The sequence below is a fragment of the Suncus etruscus genome, chromosome 20 (assembly GCF_024139225.1).
Source record: "Suncus etruscus isolate mSunEtr1 chromosome 20, mSunEtr1.pri.cur, whole genome shotgun sequence".
Classification (NCBI taxonomy): Eukaryota; Metazoa; Chordata; class Mammalia; order Eulipotyphla; family Soricidae; genus Suncus; species Suncus etruscus.
In genome coordinates this window covers 42132325-42152945 of record NC_064867.1, presented here as the reverse complement: position 1 = coordinate 42152945, position 20621 = coordinate 42132325, and the positions used below count along the sequence as shown (strand labels likewise).

The 20621-nt window shown below is 41.4% G+C and overlaps 1 protein-coding gene across 1 annotated transcript in view; it reads left to right on the top strand.

The window, feature by feature from the left end:
• The window catches only part of NTN1 (netrin 1), a 227736-nt gene that overhangs the window by 151321 nt on the left and 55794 nt on the right, over window positions 1–20621 (top strand). Inside the window, exons 3-4 of the mRNA XM_049766281.1 lie at window positions 11025–11174; window positions 11956–12009. Coding sequence (XP_049622238.1) covers window positions 11025–11174; window positions 11956–12009 — 204 coding nt within the window. The remainder of the gene's footprint in view (window positions 1–11024; window positions 11175–11955; window positions 12010–20621) is intronic.

Sequence of the window (20621 nt, the reverse complement as noted above, 5' to 3'; positions counted from 1 at the left end):
CTTCCAGTCTGCAGTCAGTGTGGCTGATCGAAGGCCTCCCAGAAGTGTCTGAATTCTTCAAGAAACTGCAGTCAGCAGCAACAGAAACATGCCCTGGTCCAGTGCCAGGGTCCAGTGCCACCTTCTTCCTTTCCTTTTTCAAATAAAAATGTTTATTGAAGTAGCAATCTTTCATAACATTATATAGGTTCCAGGTGGAAAGCAGTTTAAATCAAACTGTATGTGCACTGCCTGATGTTTCACACCAAAGTCTAGTTTTCACCCTTCACCAATTGACTTATTTTTACCTGATTTCCTCATTTTTTTCTCTTTTCTAATAAGCTCTCTTTTGTTCTCGCAGTTGGCTATCTGGTTTTCATTGTTGTTGTTGTTGGTTTTGTTTTATGCGTCCATTAGTTTGTCTCTTCCACACGAATGAAGTTGTACTTGAGTGTTTTTCTTAGTTCACTTAGCGTGAGTGCACCTAGGTTTATTCATGTTATAGCATATGATATAATTTCCTCTTTTTATAAAGTATTTGAATAGTATTCTGTGATGTTTAAAAAAACCCACATCTTTGGGAGCCAGAGCTATAGTGTAGTGTTAGGAGGTTTGCCTTGCACGTGCTGACCAAGACAGACCTGTGTTTGATCCCTGGTGTCCTATATGGTCCCCCAAGCCAGGCGCAATTTCTGAGTACATAGCATCACCAGATGTGGCCCAAAAACTAAAACAACAATAACAACACATCTTAAACACTTAGGTTGTTACTCGCTCTTGACTATTATGAATAATGGCATGGTATATATCTTTGAATTGATATATTTCTCTTCTTTGGATAACCAATCAGAAGTAGACAATTGAGTCATATTTTTCCCTCCCCTTACCTCCCTTCCCCTTCCTTCCCTTCCTTCTCTACCATTCCCTTCCTTTCTCTTCCTGTCTCATAATCAAACCCAGGGCCTTACATGTTTAAGCATGTGCTTTACCAGTGAGCCACATCTCCAACTAGATTTCATTTTCTGAATACTTTGCAGCCTCTTTTTCATGGGCTTTGTGCCCTTTTTGCTTTCAGTAGGTCTCTCAGGGGTTGTGAAGGAGACTAGCACCCTGAATCGTTCCCTGGGGTTCTTGACCATTGTGTGTAACTTCCTTTGTTGTTCTTGCACTTGTTTTATGACCTTCACTTAAGGGAATTTTCAATTTATGTGCCTCTAATGTGTGTGGAGATTTCAACCGTTGGAATCAAACTTTGGAATCACCTGGTGATTCTAGGTACTGATGCTTTGGTTCTGCTCCCAGAATCAATGAGTTTAATCAATGAGTTCAGATGGCACCCAGATACTGGACATCTGAACAATCTCCCCTGGCAGATCTAAGATCTGGCAAATTCTGAGAACCAGGGTGATAGAGTCTAGAAATTATAATAATGAACTGCTCTTAGTGGTGCTGATAAAGGAAACATTCACAACTCCCAGGATTTCTTTTAGGAGGAAAGACACTTTGATAAAAATTATTTTTACAGCTCTCTTTATAAAAATGGGCTGGAGGGGTCATTTAAAATTAAAGAAACTTGAAGCTGTAAAGACATAGCACAGCAGTAGGGCATTTGCCTTGCATGCGACTTACCCGGGAGGGACCTAGTTTGATTCCCTGGCATCCCATATGGTCCCCCAAACCTGCTAGGAAGGATTTCTGAGCACAGAGCCAGGAGTAACTCCTGAGCACTGCCGGGTGTGGCCCAAAAGCCAATCAATCAATCAATCAAGTTTAAAAAATAATTGTTAGGGTTGTTTGAAAAGTAAAAGGATATAAAATAGCTAGACCTCTGCCTTGTTTGCAGATCCACAAAGCACCCAAGCAGAGATGGTTTCTTGGGTGCCTTAGTTTTGTCAATGTACTTTGGACTCTGCAAAACTGAAGGATTTTGCCCCAGTGTGAAGTTTGAGGCTCTTTCTCACGAGATGCACAAGGCCCCTGGGATTTTTCCCTAATGCCTTGGCACATTCCAAATGAAATATTGATATGATACTTCTGGGGAATAGAAATGACAAATGAGTTTAATAATATCATTGAATTTGTGAGTGCCTGGTAGATGATATACAGTTATACAGTTATACAGTTCCTGATGAGACAAGTGCAAATAGTGCATCCAAATGCAACCAAATACAGCTGTGCACATGACGTTGGGAACATCTGCAGCACTGAGGAGTTCCTGACTGGTACTAACTGGAAATTAGGTGTAAAAAGCCAGTGCTAGCCTTGACTGTTTCTTCTTCTGGTTCTGCTCATGATGTGACCCAAGATCTCCAGTCTTTGTATACTCTAGTGACCAACCCCTTTATTATTATTATGTGGAAGAAACCCATGCACAGAAAAACCGTGAGCTGAGAGATGTTGCTCGTGAAGATAGCTGGGAGTTTTCTGTTTGGGGAAGGAGGTTGGGTCACAGCTGGCAGCGTTCAGAGCTTGCACCTTACTCTGTGCTCAGGAGACTATATGCAGTACTGAGGATCAAACCCAGGTCAACTACGTGTAAAGTAAGTGACATGAAGAGGCATCTATGTCTGCACTAAGCACAGCTTTGGCTTTGAGACTCAGGCAATCTGATGATTAACTTTAGGTGGTATTGGGGGTACACAATTTTGTCTGCCTTCCTGGTGGTGTTTGAAAATGAGAGGTCTCCATCCTGAATCCTTTGGGGGCAATACAGGAAGTAAACCTTAGACTAAGTCACTCGGAGGTGACTCTACTAGGAGTGTCCTTCAGAGGCTCAGAGAAGATGAAGCACCAACTCAGTGACGCTAAACAACAGTGTTATTGGTGAAGCAGGCCCAGACCTCCATCTCTTTCTGCCCATCTGAAATTGTACTCTGCACTCTCTCTCGATCGTGATCCAATGCCAGACAGTTTCTGGGCCAATTTTCCTACCAGGTGCCTCTTCAACCTGCCATGTCTGTGAGAAACTCATATCTGTCATCTTCTCAGGACCTTGGGCTTCCTTCTGGCCTCACCTTTCTTTTTTTATGGAAAAACCTTCAGCTGATTTGGTCTATCTCCTTCATGCAAGCCATTGACCTTCTCTTAAAAATAAGTCGTTTACTTCCAGAGAAGCTTCCGAGTCACCAGTCAGGCTTCCTGGGGTGGAAGATTTTCTGGCCAACCATGTTCGCACATGATTTCTCTTCATTCCTCTCATCGGGCCACTGCATCCCAATCACCTCACTCTTTTTTTTTAAATATATTTTTTTTATTTAAGTAACATGATCATATTTGGGTTACAGTCATAACCAGAACACCCCCCCTTCAACAGTGCAACATTGCCCCTTCCCCTTTTCCCATCCCCTGCCTGTATTCGAGACAGGCATTCTACTACAGTAATTTGTTTTTAAGTTCAGTAAGTTGTATTTTTTTTCCTTAAAGGATAAGAGTAAAAAAATATAGTAAAGATGTGATAGTGGCGATCGCCAATGTTTGCATAGGTCCAGAAAAATGGAGAAAATGGAAAAAGAATCCTTGACCTGATTACAAAAAGGCTTCACCCCAGAAGTTTATTGGCATAAGACAGACTCTGGGTTCCAGGCATACCAGTCTATCCAACTTCAGTCATTCTCAAGGTCCCGGTGAAACTTTTTCACACTTTAGCTATTGTTGGTATCAGACTCATATTTAAAGACTCTGGATTCTGTGCAGTTCTTTCATCGATGTCAGGCTGATGTGGAGCATCCTCTAGTTTCAGCATATCATTAAATGCAGAGCGTTCTGCCCTGCATGCAGACTGTTGCTGAGTCGCCTGGCTAATCACCTCACTCTTATACTCTGCCAAACCCTTCCTGCATTTCTCCTTAGTGGTACCATGTGATTTTCTCTCTCTGTTTGTGTGTGTGTGTGTGTGTGTGAGAGAGAGAGAGAGAGAGAGAGAGAGAGAGAGAGAGAGAGAGAGAGAGAGTTTTAGTGAGGTCTATATCTGTATTTGTGAGAGTTAGTATGAAAATGTAGAAATTTATGCTGGGAATGTCATTGTGTGTGTCTGTGTGTCTCTGTGACTTTGAGTCCAAATGTGTCTGCAAATTTGTAAAAATCTGTTTGTGAGTGTGAATAAGTGCCTCTATTATTATTATTATTGGTTTTTGGACCACATCCGGTGATGCTCAGGGGTTACTCCTGGCTATGTATTCAGAAATCACTCCTGGTTTGATGAACCATATGAGGATGTGGGGGGATTGAACCACAGTTCATCCTGGTTCAGCCACATGCAAGATAAATGCCCTACTGCTTGTGACACCAATCTGCCCCCCAAGAGTCTCTATATTTTATCTTTTTTTTAAATTTTTTTTACTACATTGGGGAGGTGTTCAGAGGTTACTCCTAGTTCTGTATTTCCAGGTCGCTCCTGACAGGCTCAGAGTAACTGTAGTACTGAGAACTGAACCCATTATTTGTATTATTATGTGCATAAATGAATGTGGCTGTGAGTCAGATTCTATGTGAGACTTGTGTGTCTGGATGTATTTTGGCATCCCCACCAAGTAAGCTCAGTTCTATGGATAGATCTCCAGTTTTTTTTTTTTTTTAACTTGACTGATTGATTGATTGGTGTTTGGGCCATTACCAGCGGCGCTCATGGGCCACTCCTGGATCTGCACTCAGAAATCGCCTCCAGGGGCCGGAGAAATAGCATGGAGGTAGGGCATTTGCCTTTCATGCAGGAGGTCATCGGTTCGAGTCCCGGCACCCCATATGGTCCCCTGTGCCTGCCAGGAGCGATTTCTGAGCCTGGAGCCAGGAATAACCCCTGAGCACTGCCGGGTGTGACCCAAAAACAAAAACAAACAAAAAAAAAGAAATCGCCTCCTGCAGGCTGGGGGATCATATGGGATGCCATGAATCAAATTGGGTCCCTCCAGGATCAGCCACATGCAAGGCAAACACCCTACTGCTGTGCTATCTCTTGGCTCTGAGATCTTCAGTTGGTCATTTGTTACTTCATTCCTATGTTTGTTTACATCCCACATATGAGATAGATAAACCATTCCGTATCTGCTCTTTCAGTATAGTATATCCTTCTCACTGATTTCACTCAGCATGATATCCTCTAGTTCCATCCATGTAGTGGCAAATTGCATAATTTTATTTTTCCTTATAATTGAATAGTATTCCATTGTGTATATATTCCAGTTTCTTTATCCAGGCATCTGCTCTTGAGCATTTGGGTTGTTTCCAAATCTTGGTTATTGTGAACATATTGTGGCTGAACATTGGAGTGCAAATATTTTTTGAATAGCACTTTTGGGCCTTTGGGGTAGATACTCAGAAGTGGAATTGCCGGATCATATGGAAGCTCAGTTTTTAGATTTTTAGAAGTGTCCATATTGTTTTCCAAAGAGGTCAAGTCAGTTGACATTCTCACAGCAGTGGAGGAAGCCTCCTTTCCGCCATAATCAGTACCAGCACTGGTTGTTTTCATTCTTTTTCATTTTGTTTTTGTCTTTGGGCCACACAGAGCCGAACTCAGGACTATGTCTGGCTCTTTGCTCAGGGGATGTGATGATCAGGGCACCATATGTAATGCCAGTGAGCAAACCCAGGTATATTGTTTGCGAGACAAGGAAGGCTTTACTCACAGTACTATCTCTTCAGCCCTGTTCTTTTACGTGTGCTAACCTCACTGGTCTGAAGTTATATCTTATTGCTGTTTTGATTTGTGTTTCCCCGATAAAGTAATGAAGAGCAATTATTTTCATATACCCTGGCCATCTGTTTGTTTTCTTTAAGGAAGCGTTTGTTCCCCACAACCACCACCCCCTTTATTTTGATGGGGTTGTTAGGTTTTCTGTTGCTAAGTTTTACAGATTCTTTTATATTTTGAATATTAACACTTTTCATGAGTGGTAGAAAAATATTTTCTCTGAATTTGTGAGCTATCTTTTTATTCTAGTCATTACTTGTTTTGCTGTATAGGAACATCTCAATTTTATGTAATCCCGTTTGCTTGTTTTTGCTTCTGTTGGTCAGTGGAATTGAGTCAATAAAGATGCCTCCAGAGTTAATTTTATGATAATTTCTATATTGAGGTCGGTTTTGAGGTCTTTAATTCAGTTTGACTTACCTTTGTTTATGGTATTCTTAGATAGAGTTTGGAAGGTTTGTGTTTTTGTTTTAGGCCTTTTGCAAGTGGCTAACCTGTTGTTGTTTTTTTTTTTTTTTATTTTTTGCTATTTGTGGAATACTTTTCTTGCCCCACTTCATGTTCTTTGCTCCTTTGTTAAAGGTTAGCTGTCCATCTACCTGAGGGTTCCTTTTTGAGTTATCCATTCTATTCCACTAGTCTGAGAATTTAGGATTCATTCCAGTATCAAACTATCTTGATTATATAGTTTTACTGTGTAACTTAAAGTTGGGGAAAAAGAAGTTTCTGATCATTTTTTCTAGGATTCTTTTTGACAATTCAGGGGGGTTATACATTTTTGTTTAGATGGGGGAAAATAACTGTGTATATTATGAAGCAAATGCCACCTGGAACTGAATGAAGCCTGAGTGCAGGGAAGGAAAGCAAATAATAACCACTTGACATCCATAGTGTTACGCCCCCTTGTTGCACAGACATACCACATAGTGTGAGCAATCAGGTTAACTCACTTTTACCATCACATCTAGAGCTTTCGCTTAAGACTATTTGATTGTTGCTGAGACTTTTTTTTATATTAATGAAAAAAAATTTTTTTTTGTTTTTGGGCCACACCCAGCGGTGCTCAGGGGTTACTCCTGGCTGTCTGCTCAGAAATAGCTCCCGGCAGGCACGGGGGACCCTATGGGACACCGGGATTCGAACCAACCACCTTTGGTCCTGGATTGGCTGCTTGCAAGGCAAACACCGCTGTGCTATCTCTCTGGGCCTGAAAAATATTTTTAAAATGTTTTTAATGTCTGACGTTAAAAAAAAAAAGTTAAGTGGGGCCGAAGCAGTGGTGCAAGCAGTAGGGCATTTGCCTTGCACACACTGACTTGTACAGACCGAAGTTCGATTCACTGGTGTCCCATATGATCCCCCGAGCCAGGAGTAATTTCTGAGTGCATAGCCAGGAGTAACCCCTGAGCATCACCGGGTGTGGCCCCAAAATCCAAAAATTAGTAAAAAAAACAAAAAAACAAAGATTTAGGTAAATGCATTTAATCAGCTGTGGATTGGCGTATTGTAAATATACTTCAGCCACTTAGGCTGGTTGTTCCCAGCCACTGTCTCCTGACAGCATCTTGCATTGTATTTATTAAATATTTTAGTACACCATTTGCTTTAGAATATTTTTTTCTAGCTTTCCTTGTCTAAAAACTATGTGCAGCTAATGGTTAGATGCATCTTATAGAGCAAAAAATATGGTATTTTTCTCTGCACTCCAGGATAACTCCTGGAGGGAAACAGGACTATATGGGGTCAGGTATCTAACCTAGGTCGGTTGCATGCAAGGCAGTGCCCTGCCTGCTATATACCTCTCCAGTCCAAGCATGGAAATTTTTATAGGTACTATATTGAATTTAAATAGTGCTGTGATAGGGGATTTGTATAACCATTTTGATAATACTAATCTTTCTGATCCACCAATAGATGTGTTTCCGTGGCCTTGTGTCAAACCCCTTTCTTTAGCATTGCTAGGCAGATTCCCTTATTGTAATCTGTCAAGCAGTCTACTGTGGGACACTGACATCTCTCTGTCCTCCTTTCATAGATGAAGCTCTCCCTTCTTTGTACAGGATCTGTAATAAGTTTTTGGAAAGTCCTTACTCTGTGGGTATTTTACATGGAATTGGGAGTATGCAAAGGAAGTCTTTGGGGATTGTTTTTGACTGCAAATAACAGAAAAGCAACCTAGTCTTGGTTTCAATGGGTGAGCTCTTATTTCTTCTCCCAGAACACAAGCTAAGAGGTAGGTGGCAGTCCAGAGAGGGGAGGGCACTTATAATGTCCTCAGAGGTCAGACACTGTGTATCTCTCTACACACTGCCTCCTCTCACCTGGTCTTTTCTGTGTGATTTTACTACTTTGTTTATTTTATTATTGTCATAATTATTATTATTTTGGTTTTTGGGTCACACCCGGCGGTGCTCAGGAGTTACTTCTGGCTCTGTGCTCAGAAGTCACTTCTGGCAGGCTCAGGGGACCCTATGGGATGCTGGTATTCAAACCGGGGTATGTCCTATATTGGCCTCATACAAGGCAAATGGCTTACCGCTGTGCTGTCTCGCTCCAGCCCCAATTCTACTACTTGAATGGCCGGTATGAGGATCAGAAAGTGAGGGTACAAGGTTGTAATGCTGCACTAGAAGAATGCTGCACCTCACACAATCTGAATATCCTGAGACCCCCATCCTTTCAGAAATGGATTCCTCTTCTTGGTTATTTGAATGGAAGCACAGTCAGCTTTTTCATTTATGTTTAGCCTAGATAAAGAAAGGACCATTTGTTTCGAGTCTTTGCAGAATCTTGGGAAACCAGGTAGCAAAGCCCACTTCCTTTAAACCAAAGGCGGACCCATGGTTATATCTGGGTGTCTGGTCTATTAAACTGGGATGCTGCCTGATTTCACAAGCCTACAGTGATTTGGTGAATGCCCAACTCCTTCCTAGTAGTATTCCAGTTCAGACAGCAGAAAGGTCATCAGCTATGAGTCTTGGGTGAATCCCCCCACTCTCCCAGATTCGGTTCCGGGCCAGCTTCTTCCTCAATAAAACTCACTTGGGCCAACAGTGGTGCCCATGGGTGACTTGACTTTGACCCTTTAGCAATAGAGCAATCTTTAATGACCTCATTCCTGCCATCTCTGGAGATGCAGAAACTGCTGGCACACAGCTGTGTTCTATTAGCATGAAGGGAGGACATCTTGGCATGAATCTCAGCATTAGCAGTTGGCTTGCAGCGCAGCCAAGGGAGGTCAGTTAGCATGAGCCTGGGAGGTCTATCTCCGCCTTTTGCTTGCACCCACATCAAGGGCTTGAGAAAACGAGGTTCTGTGCTTTTAACATAGTCAACCTAAAGATGAGGTTCAGGATTTACTGGGGGGACAGACTTTAGAGACCCCTGAAAAAAGTCTGTTCTTTTTCAGCCCCTAACCCCCCGTCATTATTAACTGGACCTTCACTCTTGAATGTTTAAGCCTGAATCTTTGCTTATTACTGAAAAGAACAAAAAGAAAAAGGTTAAATGCCCATAAGGATTGGCGAGGATATAGGGTGCAATAAAATAGATAAATTCTTAATAAAAAGATTGACTATCTAGAAGGACAAGACACATATCGCCCTCATAAACTATTATTTGGGAAAAACAGAATCCTTCAGGTCTACTGCTTGTCTTCCAATGTCTGTGCCTTTCTTCCTCTCAGACCTGACAGAAACACCATTCCTAAGCTTCCCAAAAACTCTCACGTGTCCAGACACAACTCTGACAAACAATTCCTCACATTCCTCTCTCTTTTCTATTTTCCCTCACCTGGCTGCCCTCCCTCCTTCCTCGAATTCTCCTCATTAGCCACTCCAAAGCCCACAGCTGGCTGGAAGAGGCCAGAGTTTTATCTATAGACGCATCCTCTAACGCTAAACAGTTGCTGGCTGTGAAGTTCTAAGGCAGCTCCTTTAGATCTCTGCTCTCTTTTAGGAAAGGGCGAAAGTCTTTCCTCCCGCTCCCTGAATGAAGTGGAAACACATAGCAGCAGCAACTTGGGTTGCCAACTAAAATGGCTGCAGGATACTTGTAGATAAGGCTCTCTATCCACTCCAGGTTTTTTTGCGTTGGGTGAGAGGGTGTGGGATAGGGAGAGTCAGAACATAGCTTCCTCCTTCCTGCCATCTCTTCTCCACCCACACTCGGAATACACTGCTAACATCCAGGGAGGCAGTGTATGTGTGTGTGCAGACATTCTAGAATGGTTCCCTACACAAGTACCATTGTGTTTTAGGGAGCCTGTATGTGTGTGTGTGTGTGTGTGTGTGTGTGTGTGTGTGTGTGTATTAATCCCCAAGTTTGGGCTGAAAAGTTTTAAAGGACGGTGTGTGTGTGTGTGTGTGTGTGTGTGTGTGTGTGTGTGTGTGTGTGTGTGTGTATTAATCCCCAAGTTTGGGCTGAAAAGTTTTAAAGGACAGTGTGTTTGTGTGTGTGTGTGTGTGTATGTGTGTGCAGATATTTTGGTAAAATGGTTCCAACCCAAGCACCATTGTGTTTCAAGGAGCTGATGTGTGTGTGTGTGTATGTGTGTGTGTGTGTGTGTGTGTATGCGTGCAGGCAGATGTTCTGGTAGAATGGTTCCTACCCAAGCGCCATCGTGTTTCAGGGAGCTGATGTGTGTGTGTGTCTGTGTGTGTGTGCAGAAGTTCTGGTAGAATGGTTTCTACCCACGCACCATCATATTTGCTGGTTTTTCTAGTCAACTGGGGCTACTTCCCTAAAACACCATAGATTGAGAGGTTTGGACAAGAGACATTTCTAACTGCTATAAAGGCTGAGAAATCCAAGGTTAGGGAGCCAGTAGATTCATTGCTTTTGGCAAGGGTTCTCTTCTTGGCTGGTAGACAGTTGTCTTTGTGTTGTATGTTCCCATTGGCCCCTCCTCCCAAAACATGTTGGCACATAGAGAAAGATAGAAATCTTTCTCTTCCTATTAACCCATAAGGAGGGTAGAGGACTGAATACCCTGTCCGGGGTCCTCTCCATTCTTTCTCCACTTCTTGGGGTCAACTTGTGCCGTTGCATCCCTGAAAATATATTTGAACATGCAATTCGTCTCTGGGCTTTAAAAGGGTCCCACCATTTCACTTTTTCTGCACAAAACATTACTTGCAAGTTAACCATTCTGATTTCCATTCTCAGGTCAGCGGGTGGCCAGTTATCAGAGCTTTGGAATGCATCTGGGCTTGGCTGGGCCTGCCCCCCCATTCCTGCTGTTCACCTTGGATAGGGTCCCTGTAGCACCCCTGGGTGAGGAAGAATTCTCAGAGAGGGTGTGTACTGGCCCCTCCCTGTCCTCTGAGCCTTCTGTTGTGTTTTTCTTTCCCTACAGCCTGTGATTGCCATCCCGTGGGTGCTGCTGGCAAAACCTGCAACCAGACCACAGGCCAATGTCCCTGCAAGGATGGCGTGACAGGCATCACCTGCAACCGTTGTGCCAAGGGCTACCAGCAGAGCCGTTCTCCCATCGCACCCTGCATAAGTAGGTGTAAGCCACACTCTTCTCCTGTCCAGAAATAGGTGCGGGAAAAGAGGAGGGAAATACGTTCTGAACATAGACCTCTGTCATTGGTGGGCTCTGTGCTCCTGTCTCTGCCTTCAGTGCCCTCTGATTATTGGGGCTATGAAAATTCCTGCCGAAGAGTTGGGGGCTAGCAGAGCCAACTTCCTGCTCTCTGTCCCAACAGCCCGATTTTAAATCTCTTCTTTGCAAAATGTGAGAGGGGTGCAGGGCTTAAGAACTCCATCATGAGGAGGAGAGGAGTTTAGGCTAGCACTCCTGCCTGCTGCTCCTTGGTCTTTTCCGATGACTTTCCTTCTTTAACAGCCAGGACTTCCCATTTGTGCAGGCAAAAGAGCAGCTTCCATAGGAGAACAGGACAGTATGCCTGTGCCTTGTGCCAGTTTTCTTCCTGACCATACAGTTCTGATGGCTGTGAATAGCAGGAAAGGAGCCCAGGTGCCTATGCTTTTTTTTTAAGATCAAAAAAAAAACAACAACAACAACAACAACAACAAAAACAACCCCAAAAAAAATGCATTCTGGTCCAGTGATAGTACAGCAGGCAGAATATTTGCCTTCCACCCATTTGACCCAGGTTTGATCCCTGACAACCCATTTGAAGCTAAGCTCAGGAGTAATACCTGAGCACAGGTCCAGAAGTAAGCCCCAAACATAGCCAGGCATGCCCCGCCCCAAATACCACAAACAAAAATAAATTACATCTTCTTATCCTACTTTCTTTTCCTTTTGAACTTCACAGAGATTCCAGTTGCACCACTGACCACTGTGGCTAGCAGCATGGAGGAGCCTGAAGGTGGGTTTGTTTTCTTCTTCTCTGCTTATTTCTTAATTTTGTTATGGGAAGGGTTGGAGGTGGGAAACTGGGAGTGAGATTTTAAGAACTAGATCTCAGAACCAGATGGGTACTATTTCATAGAAGTGATTTCCTGGGGTGCATTGAGGAGGCCATAACCTGGTTGAATGGTATGCCATGTAGATTGTAGGCCAGGCTTGTACCTGGCACCCTGGTCCTGGGTAAACAAATGACTTCTGTGTGCTGGCACTTGGTATATGAGTTGGGAACAGGAGTAAAATCAATAAGTTTGGTCCCACATGGGCCCTAGGGAAACCTCTCCTCCTTTCCATATGGAACCCTAAGGATATAGGGGGAATTCTGCTACCCCTCAATGTTCTAATAAGTGTGTAATAATGAATATTTTATAACAAAGACCATGGGCTCTTTGGAGGATTGGTAGTGTACTGAGAAACTGAAAGAAAGCAAATTTAAAACTCATCTATAAATACCACTAGGTAGTCCACAAAGAAGAAAGGACTGAAATGCATTGAATTCTTGATGTCACACTAGGGAAAAGCAATGATATTTTGGTCTTTTTTTTTTTTTTTTTTTTTTTTGATGAAGGATCCATTGTCCTGTAGTTAACTTTTGGTAAGATAATTATAAGAAGTAACATTTGGGGAAAGCAACGATTCTGAACCCTGATGTGTGGGTGACTGAAATATGTGTGGTAGATGAGGGAATTCTCTTTTACAGACAGTTCAAAAGCATTGCTCACAAAAGTTCAGTGCTGAAAAACTGAGAATAATATTTTGGCTAAAATACATTTCCCTTTCAACGGAGTTCTGACTTTTGCTTTGTGACTTGACAAAAGTCACTTCAGAGAAAAACCAAATATGCTGCTCAATGGCGAACACGAATTTCCTAAGTCAAGGCAATAGCTAAACATCTCTATCAATCAATCAATCAATCATCTATCTATCTATCTATCTATCTATCTATCTATCTATCTATCACCTATCTATCTCTCCCTCTCCCTCCAGATATTATAATATAACTTTAGGCTGTTGGGATAGATTTTGGGTTTTCCTTTCCAACTAAAGAGTGGATATAAACTTGAATAAGAAATGTAAATTGACATAAAATAGAATAAAATAAAACAGGGACCCCAAGAAGAACTCATAGTCTTTGTGCTGATTGGGAAACAAAGCCTGTAGTCATTATTTTCCCCAGCAAGTGGTTAGAAACACAGTAGCATCATTCTTTGAAAAAAAATTTTTAGAGGTTATTTCTGAATTAATATTTGGATATATTTTGATTTTGTTACTATTTCTTTTTCCTGCTGAGCCTTTGAAAATATTATTTAAGTAGAATCAAGCAATAAATTAAATCCTCAATAAGTGTTTTGTTTTGTTTTGTTTTGTCACAGAGGAAAAGGAGCAGAGGTCGAGACCTTGACTAAATATTTTCTGACCTTCCCTGTTAGTCCCCAAATACATTGTGTCTCTGAGGTTCTGAGTAGAGACCTTGGCCTCGCCTTACCTGAGTCCTGAACGCGGGGTCTGCAATCACAACGAGTTGGGGTTCATCTTGTCTCAGCAGGCTGGGACATTGTGGGAAGGAAGCCAAGAAGGCCCTGGAAAGCAGGGCCTCGGAGTTCAATGCTTCCAAGCCTGTCGATTCTTGCAATGTTTGAATAGGGAAGGCCTCTGGCCTCCGTGCCAGGTTTCCTAAGAAAAACTTATTTACTTTTGTCTGCATCAGAGAAGAGAATTAATAAGCTGAGAATTTGTCTTGAAAGTTGATAGACGTAACCTCACTTTGAACTCATTCGCTCGAAGGGTCAGTTCATTCAGGAAATGCTCACAAAGATGGCTGGTGCTCCATCATGGAGCAGGGACAAGAGGAACATGTATTCTTGGGAAGTGAGGGTGGGGTACGCAGGAGGAAAGAGTTAGAAGGGAGATAAGGACCACAAAACCCACTCCAAACCCACTTCTGTACGGTTGCTGAGATGTACACTCAGAGCCTACTCTTATTTTCTATCAACTGATAATTGTTGATCTGTGCATGTTTGGCTTTATTTTCTATCAACTGATAATTGTTGATCTGTGCATGTTTGGCTTTTGGGGGGACATTCAGTTCAGTGAGAGGAGTGCTGGTTGGGAGCCAGGGCTTCTGAGGTTACTAGCTGTGAGGCTCTGGCTAGCCAAAGACCTTCTCCTTTCTGCATTTTTTAAAAGAATGATAGACTTAGGTCAAGGTTCTTCTGGGCCCTCTCCATTTTGCATCTTCGAGTAGGAGAGATAACCCTCCTTCTGCTGAGTTTATTTCTTCAGAAATGCCTGCTCACTGTTCTTCTGCCTCTGATGATCAACCATAGTTCCTGGTAGAGGTCCTCATGGACAAGGACATACAATAAATAATGAACATCTGGTGAGGAGGAGATCTTTATATGATTGGCTCGAAGCTCATATGAGCAGATCACTCCTTCACTACTTGTGTCCTGGGAAATACAGACTTGGGAACAATAAAATTCAGGGAAGAAGGACCACCTCTCAGCAGGGCAAAAAATATTTGTCTTGATATAGCAATTATTTCAAATAGATCTCTGTTGATATAAGTTTTAGTAATTCCATTTGCCTTTGTTTTGTAAAAATCAATATGAAGAAAATGGGTTTGTGCCTAAAAGGGAGCAGGCTAGGGTGGTGGGTGGAAAACTCTAAACACTGGTGGAGGGAAAGTAATGGCTGGTGCATAATATATGCATTATGAACATGGTGTTCATAATTATAATATTATAATAAAAATAAATGCAAACTTAATAAAAAAGAACATTTCTAGCTTTTAACAGTTTTGTCACCAAATTCTTCTTCCAATGAGTTGAAAGTCAGTGAAACATATTTGGATATCTCATTTCATCTGACTCAATTTTAGATTGTAATTTCCAATAGTCTTACTTGAAAAACTACCACCCCAAAAGCAAAATGTAGAATAATAAATATGCATTTATTTGAAATTATTTAGGATACTGGAAAAATATTGCTCTTTCACTAAAATGGTCAGAAGGGACATGTTCCGTGGCAATTTGGATAGAGAGACCAGAGTAATGAGGCAATCTTTGCCCCCAATTTATCTCCCAGCAGAGTCTTATGTACTCTCTGTTATGTTGTCCTCCCACTAATCACCTTTTAGGATTCAAATTTATGCTTTCTACTGATAGTACCAGTAAATAGCCTGGGGGGGGTAACTTACTATGCACCTGGATAGACTTCAGGGTAATTTAGAATTTCCTGTTGCCAGGTTCCTGCATCTAAACTATATGAAGCGTTTCAGCCTTGAGTGTCCAACAGTCAAAAGGATGCCAACCTTTAGCAGTTCCAATTTTCTAATGATAGAGTACTAAATTTATGTAGATTAAAATCTGAACACAGTTTGGATATTTCCTAGGATTTTGTTTTTCAATATTGGGAAGGTAGAGAATATAGGAAAAGGAGGTGATCAAACATGAAGATCAGGTGTGGGAAAAGGGACTATGGGTTGCAAGGACATTGAATTGGAAGCATGAGTTCTGAGTTCCATTTTCTTTCAGTGAAATAGGATATGATTCACCTTAATAATAGAGATTACACGAGATGGTCAAGATAGAGCTTTACATTCAGTGGTGGGCATGACCTAAGTACTCAATTGAAAACACAATAATACAATATGGAAAAATATAATAACTATAGGCTCTCAGATGGTAGGACTGAGCTAAGATTTCTCATCTCATGTTGGAAAAGTGGGATTCATGGCAGAAGGCCTCAATTCAAGGACAAGTGGGAGTCAGATAGAGAGTGGAGTCTTGAGAGAGGTGGACAGGTTGGTGCTTCCCAAGGTTAAGGCCCCTACAGGAATTATAGTGGGCTTGATACTACCTTCCCAGTAGCTGATGTTGAACCCTAAGTTTGGCCATAATTAAAGATCAGAAATCAGTTAAAAGTAGACTGTTTAGCTTTACAATAGTAAAAGATGGAAATAGCTCAGATGTCCATCTGTGGAAGAATGGATGGATAAGTGCCATGTGGCACATCTATGGAATATTACCTATCTATTATAAAGCAAGGTCTGAAGGTTGGAAAAATAGTAAAGGATTTTGTATCACATGTGGCCCTTTGGTAACCACTAGGAGTGACTTGTGAGAACAGAGCCAAGTGTAATAAGCCCTGAGTACCACTGGATATGGCTCCAGTAAAAAACAAACACAAAAACAAGAACAAAAAAAAAAGAAAAATGCTACACCTTGGATAAAACTAAAAGAATTATGTGAAACAGAAATCAAGCACATTAGTCACATATATATGATTCCATTTATACAAAATGCTTAAGATAAGCCCAGAAGAGAATAAGTAAATTAATGGTTGCCAATGACAGTATTAGTATTTGAGATTTTCCTTTTGGGGTGATGGAAAAGTTCTGGAACTCGGTAAGTACGTACTACTCTTTGACTGTTCTTTGTTACTGATTTGGCTTTTAAAAATAATAGTTACTGGGGTCAGAATAATGCCTCCGCAGTCGGGCTTTTGTCTTGCACATGGCTGACCAGGATGGACTGTAGTTGGATCTCCTGGAGTCCCATATGGGCCCCTGAGTCAGAAGCGATTTTTGAGTGAGTAGCCAGGAGGAACCCCTGAGTGTCACCAGATGTAGCCCAAAATAAAAAAAAATTAATAGTTACTATTAACATTGGTTAACATGACCTTTAGAACAGACCTTAGGGCCACACCTGGCAGTGCTCAAGGTTTACTCCTTGCTCTGTGCTTATAGGTCACTTGGTAGTGTTTGGGGGCATGTGTGATGCTAGGGATCAGTGTGGGGTCAACCATGTGAACAGAAAGTGCCTTATCCCTGTGTGATCACTTTGGCCTAGTCTGGTAATATTTTTATCACTCCCTCAATTGATTTTTTTCCTTTGGGGGGGCAACAGCATACTGAGCACACTCCGAGGCACATCTGGCTAATGGTTATAGATTCTTTTTATTTGATAATTTAAACATATTCTTTTATTTTTCTTATTTATAGAAAATCATTTGAAAAATCTATGTGATTTTTATGTGGCTTCTCTTGTATTGAGACTTTGTTTCTCTCTTACCATTGAGTCTCTCCTCGGATTGGGGAAGTTCTCGGCTATATTTTCATCCATAAGCCATTTTCCCCTTTCTATATATTTTTTTTCTTCTGCTGGTGTTTCTATGATTCCAAGATTGTATTTCTTGCTATTGTCCAATACATAGATTAAATTTTCTTTATTTAAAACTAGAGTGATAGTACAGTGGGTAGGGAATTTGTTTTGCATGTGGCTGGCACCAGCATCCCATACAGTAGTAATGCCTGAGAACTGCTGGGTGTGGCACAAAAACCAATATATATACACACATATATAATTCAATATCTTTTTTTGGGGGGGTCACACCCAGTAACGCTCAGGGGTTACTCCTGGCTATGTGCTCAGAAGTTGCTCCTGGCTTGGGGGACCATATGGGACACTGGGGGATCGAACCGCGGTCCGTCCAAGGCTAGCGCAGGCAAGGCAGGCACCTTACCTTTAGCGCCACCGCCCGGCCCCATAATTCAATATCTTGTTGAATCTCTCTCCATAATATCTTTAGTTCTGTGAACATCAGGAAGATGGTTGCTGTGAAGTTATCGTCAGGTAGAGACAAAAGTTATGATATTCTTTTGGGGCCTTTATGGACTGTGTTCCCATCTCTTGATCCATCTGTTCACTATTCCTGCTGCTCTGTAGCAACTTTGAAATATATCTTTCATTCCATCATTCTACTTACAGGGCTTTAGCCTAAAATGTAGGCCAATATTGATTGGTGATTATTGAAGAATTATTTATAAAATGACACAAGAGGGAAACAACCAAATGCCTTTCATTAGAGTTTGGGTTATTCATTTGTGGATCATCCATATAATTATGCAGTGGACAATATTGAATATAAAAATATTGACAAATTAAATTGGAGGAGCAGTATTTACTGGTGAAATTGCTGTATAGACCATTTCATAAAATTTTATTTAATGTTATATGGGTCTCAGTGAAGGGACTGTTTTCTACTAGGGGATATTAGGTCAAGAATGAACATTTTTATTTGTCAGACTGGGGGAGTTTGGTTGTCATCCAATGAGGGCATGTTTGTTGTACTGAAGAAATGCAGGCTTGCTGCTTTGAATTATGTATTTCACAGGGCAGCCATCTCCAACAAAGACTTTCTGGCTCCAACTAAGAGTGACTATTATATTTATACAGGATAAAAATCATCTCTTCTCTCTAAAAGTATTAAGAGATGCCTGCTCTGTTCTTAGATAGACCTAGATTATCTGTTAGTTATATATTATGTTGAGATAGAAAGCTAAGTGTTCTCAAATTAAGAAGCCTTTTCTTTTATTTTATAAAACATTTTAAAAAAAGGGAGGCTGGGGGGAGGGTATAATTTTTTAAAATATAATTTTTAATTAAGTCACTTTTGAGGTACAAAGTTACAGAGTTGTTCATGGTTGAGTTTCAGTCATACAATTTCAACACCCAATTTTTCACCAGTGCACTTTTCACCACTAATATTCCGTTTTCCTCCGTTCTCCCCACTGCCTCTATGATAGTCATTTTTCTTCTCTCTCTCTCTCTCTCTTAGCTTTTTCCATTTTAGGCACTGTGGTTTGCAATACTGTTGTCATAAATATCACTTTACCTCCTTTCAGCACCTAGTTCCTGCCCAGGATGATCATTTCCAGCTATCATTGTCATAGAGGTCCCTTCTCTGTCCTAACTGCATTCTTTCATGATTTGTGGGAAGCTTCTTACCATGGACTGGTCCTTCTGGTTCTCATCTCTATTGTCTCTGGATATTATTACCATACTATCTTTTTTTTTAATATTCCACACATGATTGCAATTATTCTATGTATATCCCCTTCCCTCTGACTCATTTCTCAAGGCGTAATGTTGTCCATATCCACCCATGTGTAAACCAATTTCATCACTTCATTTTTTTCTACAGCTGCTAAATATTTCGTTGTGTAGATGTACCACAGTTTCTTTACCCACTCAACTGTTGTTGGGCACTTGGGTTGTTTCCCATGGATTGTTTCCAGATTCTAGCGATTGTGAATAGTGCTTCAATGAACATAGAAGTGCAGATGCCTTTTCTGCATTGTTTTTGTGTGTGGTGGGGGGGGGGGGCGGTTCCCTACATTATATTCCTAGGAGCTGGGTAGTATGGGAGCTCAATTTCTAGTTTTTATGAGAAATGTCCATATTGTTTTCCAAAAAGGCTGAACCAGTCTATATTCTTGCCAACAGTGAATAAGAGTCCCCTTTCCACAGTATCTATACCAGCACTGGTTGCTCTTCCGTTTTTGTTTTTATGTCTGTGGTGTGATATATTATGTCATTGTTGTTTTAATTTGTATCATCTTGGTGATTAGTGATGTGAAGCACTTTTTCATGGGTCTTCTGGCTATTTGTATTTCTTGTTGTTCTTGTTGTTGTTATTTTGGTGACACCCAGGGGTGACTCCTGGCTACGTGCTCAGAAATCACTCCTGGCTTGGGGGACAATATAATGCTGGGGAACGAACCGAGGTTCGTCCTGGGTTAGCCGCATGCAAGGCAAACACCCTACTGCTATGCTATCACTCCAGCCCCATTTATATTTCGTTTTTGAGGCAGTTTCTGTGCATCTCTTCTCATTTGTTGTTGAGATTAGATATTTTTAGATATCTTAAACATTATTGGGTGAATAATTTTCCCAATCTGCTGGCAGTCTTTGTATCCTGGTCATCATTTCCTTTGAGGTACAGAAACTTCTTGGTTTAATGTTGTCTGAAGCATAATTGTGAATGGGATGGTTGTTTTAGTACCTCGTCCTTTGTATATAGGAAGGCTATGGGTTAATGTGTATTAATTTTATAGCCTGCATCTTTACTATTCAAATATATTACTTCTAGAAGCCTTTTTGTAGAGTCTTTATGATTTTCTAAATATAGTATCATGTCATCCACAAATAGTGAGTGTAACGCCACCCCTCATTATTCCTGTGTATTTCCTACAAGAAATACCTCTCATTTCTGGGAGGGGTCTTTGGTAGGTAACAAAATGGTTTGGCCTGAGGAGAAAAGGGGGGATTTGCCTGGATGGAGGTTGGAGAAGGAGGCAGGAGAAGAGATGGCTAAAAGACAAGTTAGAATGCAGGGCTGAATAGGGATCCAGCAAAAACGGTTATGATAGGCCACACACGTTGGCCAGGGCTGAATAAATAAAATCTTTCTGGAAGCCTGACTGCATATGAGTTTTCTACCAGCCGTGATCACCTCAGAACCTCCAGCTCAATAGGTGGAGTCACGTGGCCTAGGCTGGAGGAGAAAGGCCTCCATCACCATTCACCTCTATCCAAGCCCATCCAAAGGGCTAAAAGCTAATATGTTAATTTTCACTTAAAACCTTGTTGCTTTGGAATATTACCCACCAAAGGCAGAGTCAGGATTACAAAATTTACTACCCTTTTATATAGAGGGAGGGGGAGATTGTTACCCCACCCCCATTCTTACTGTAACATTATCTACAAGAAAGACCCTCCCTGGGGCCAG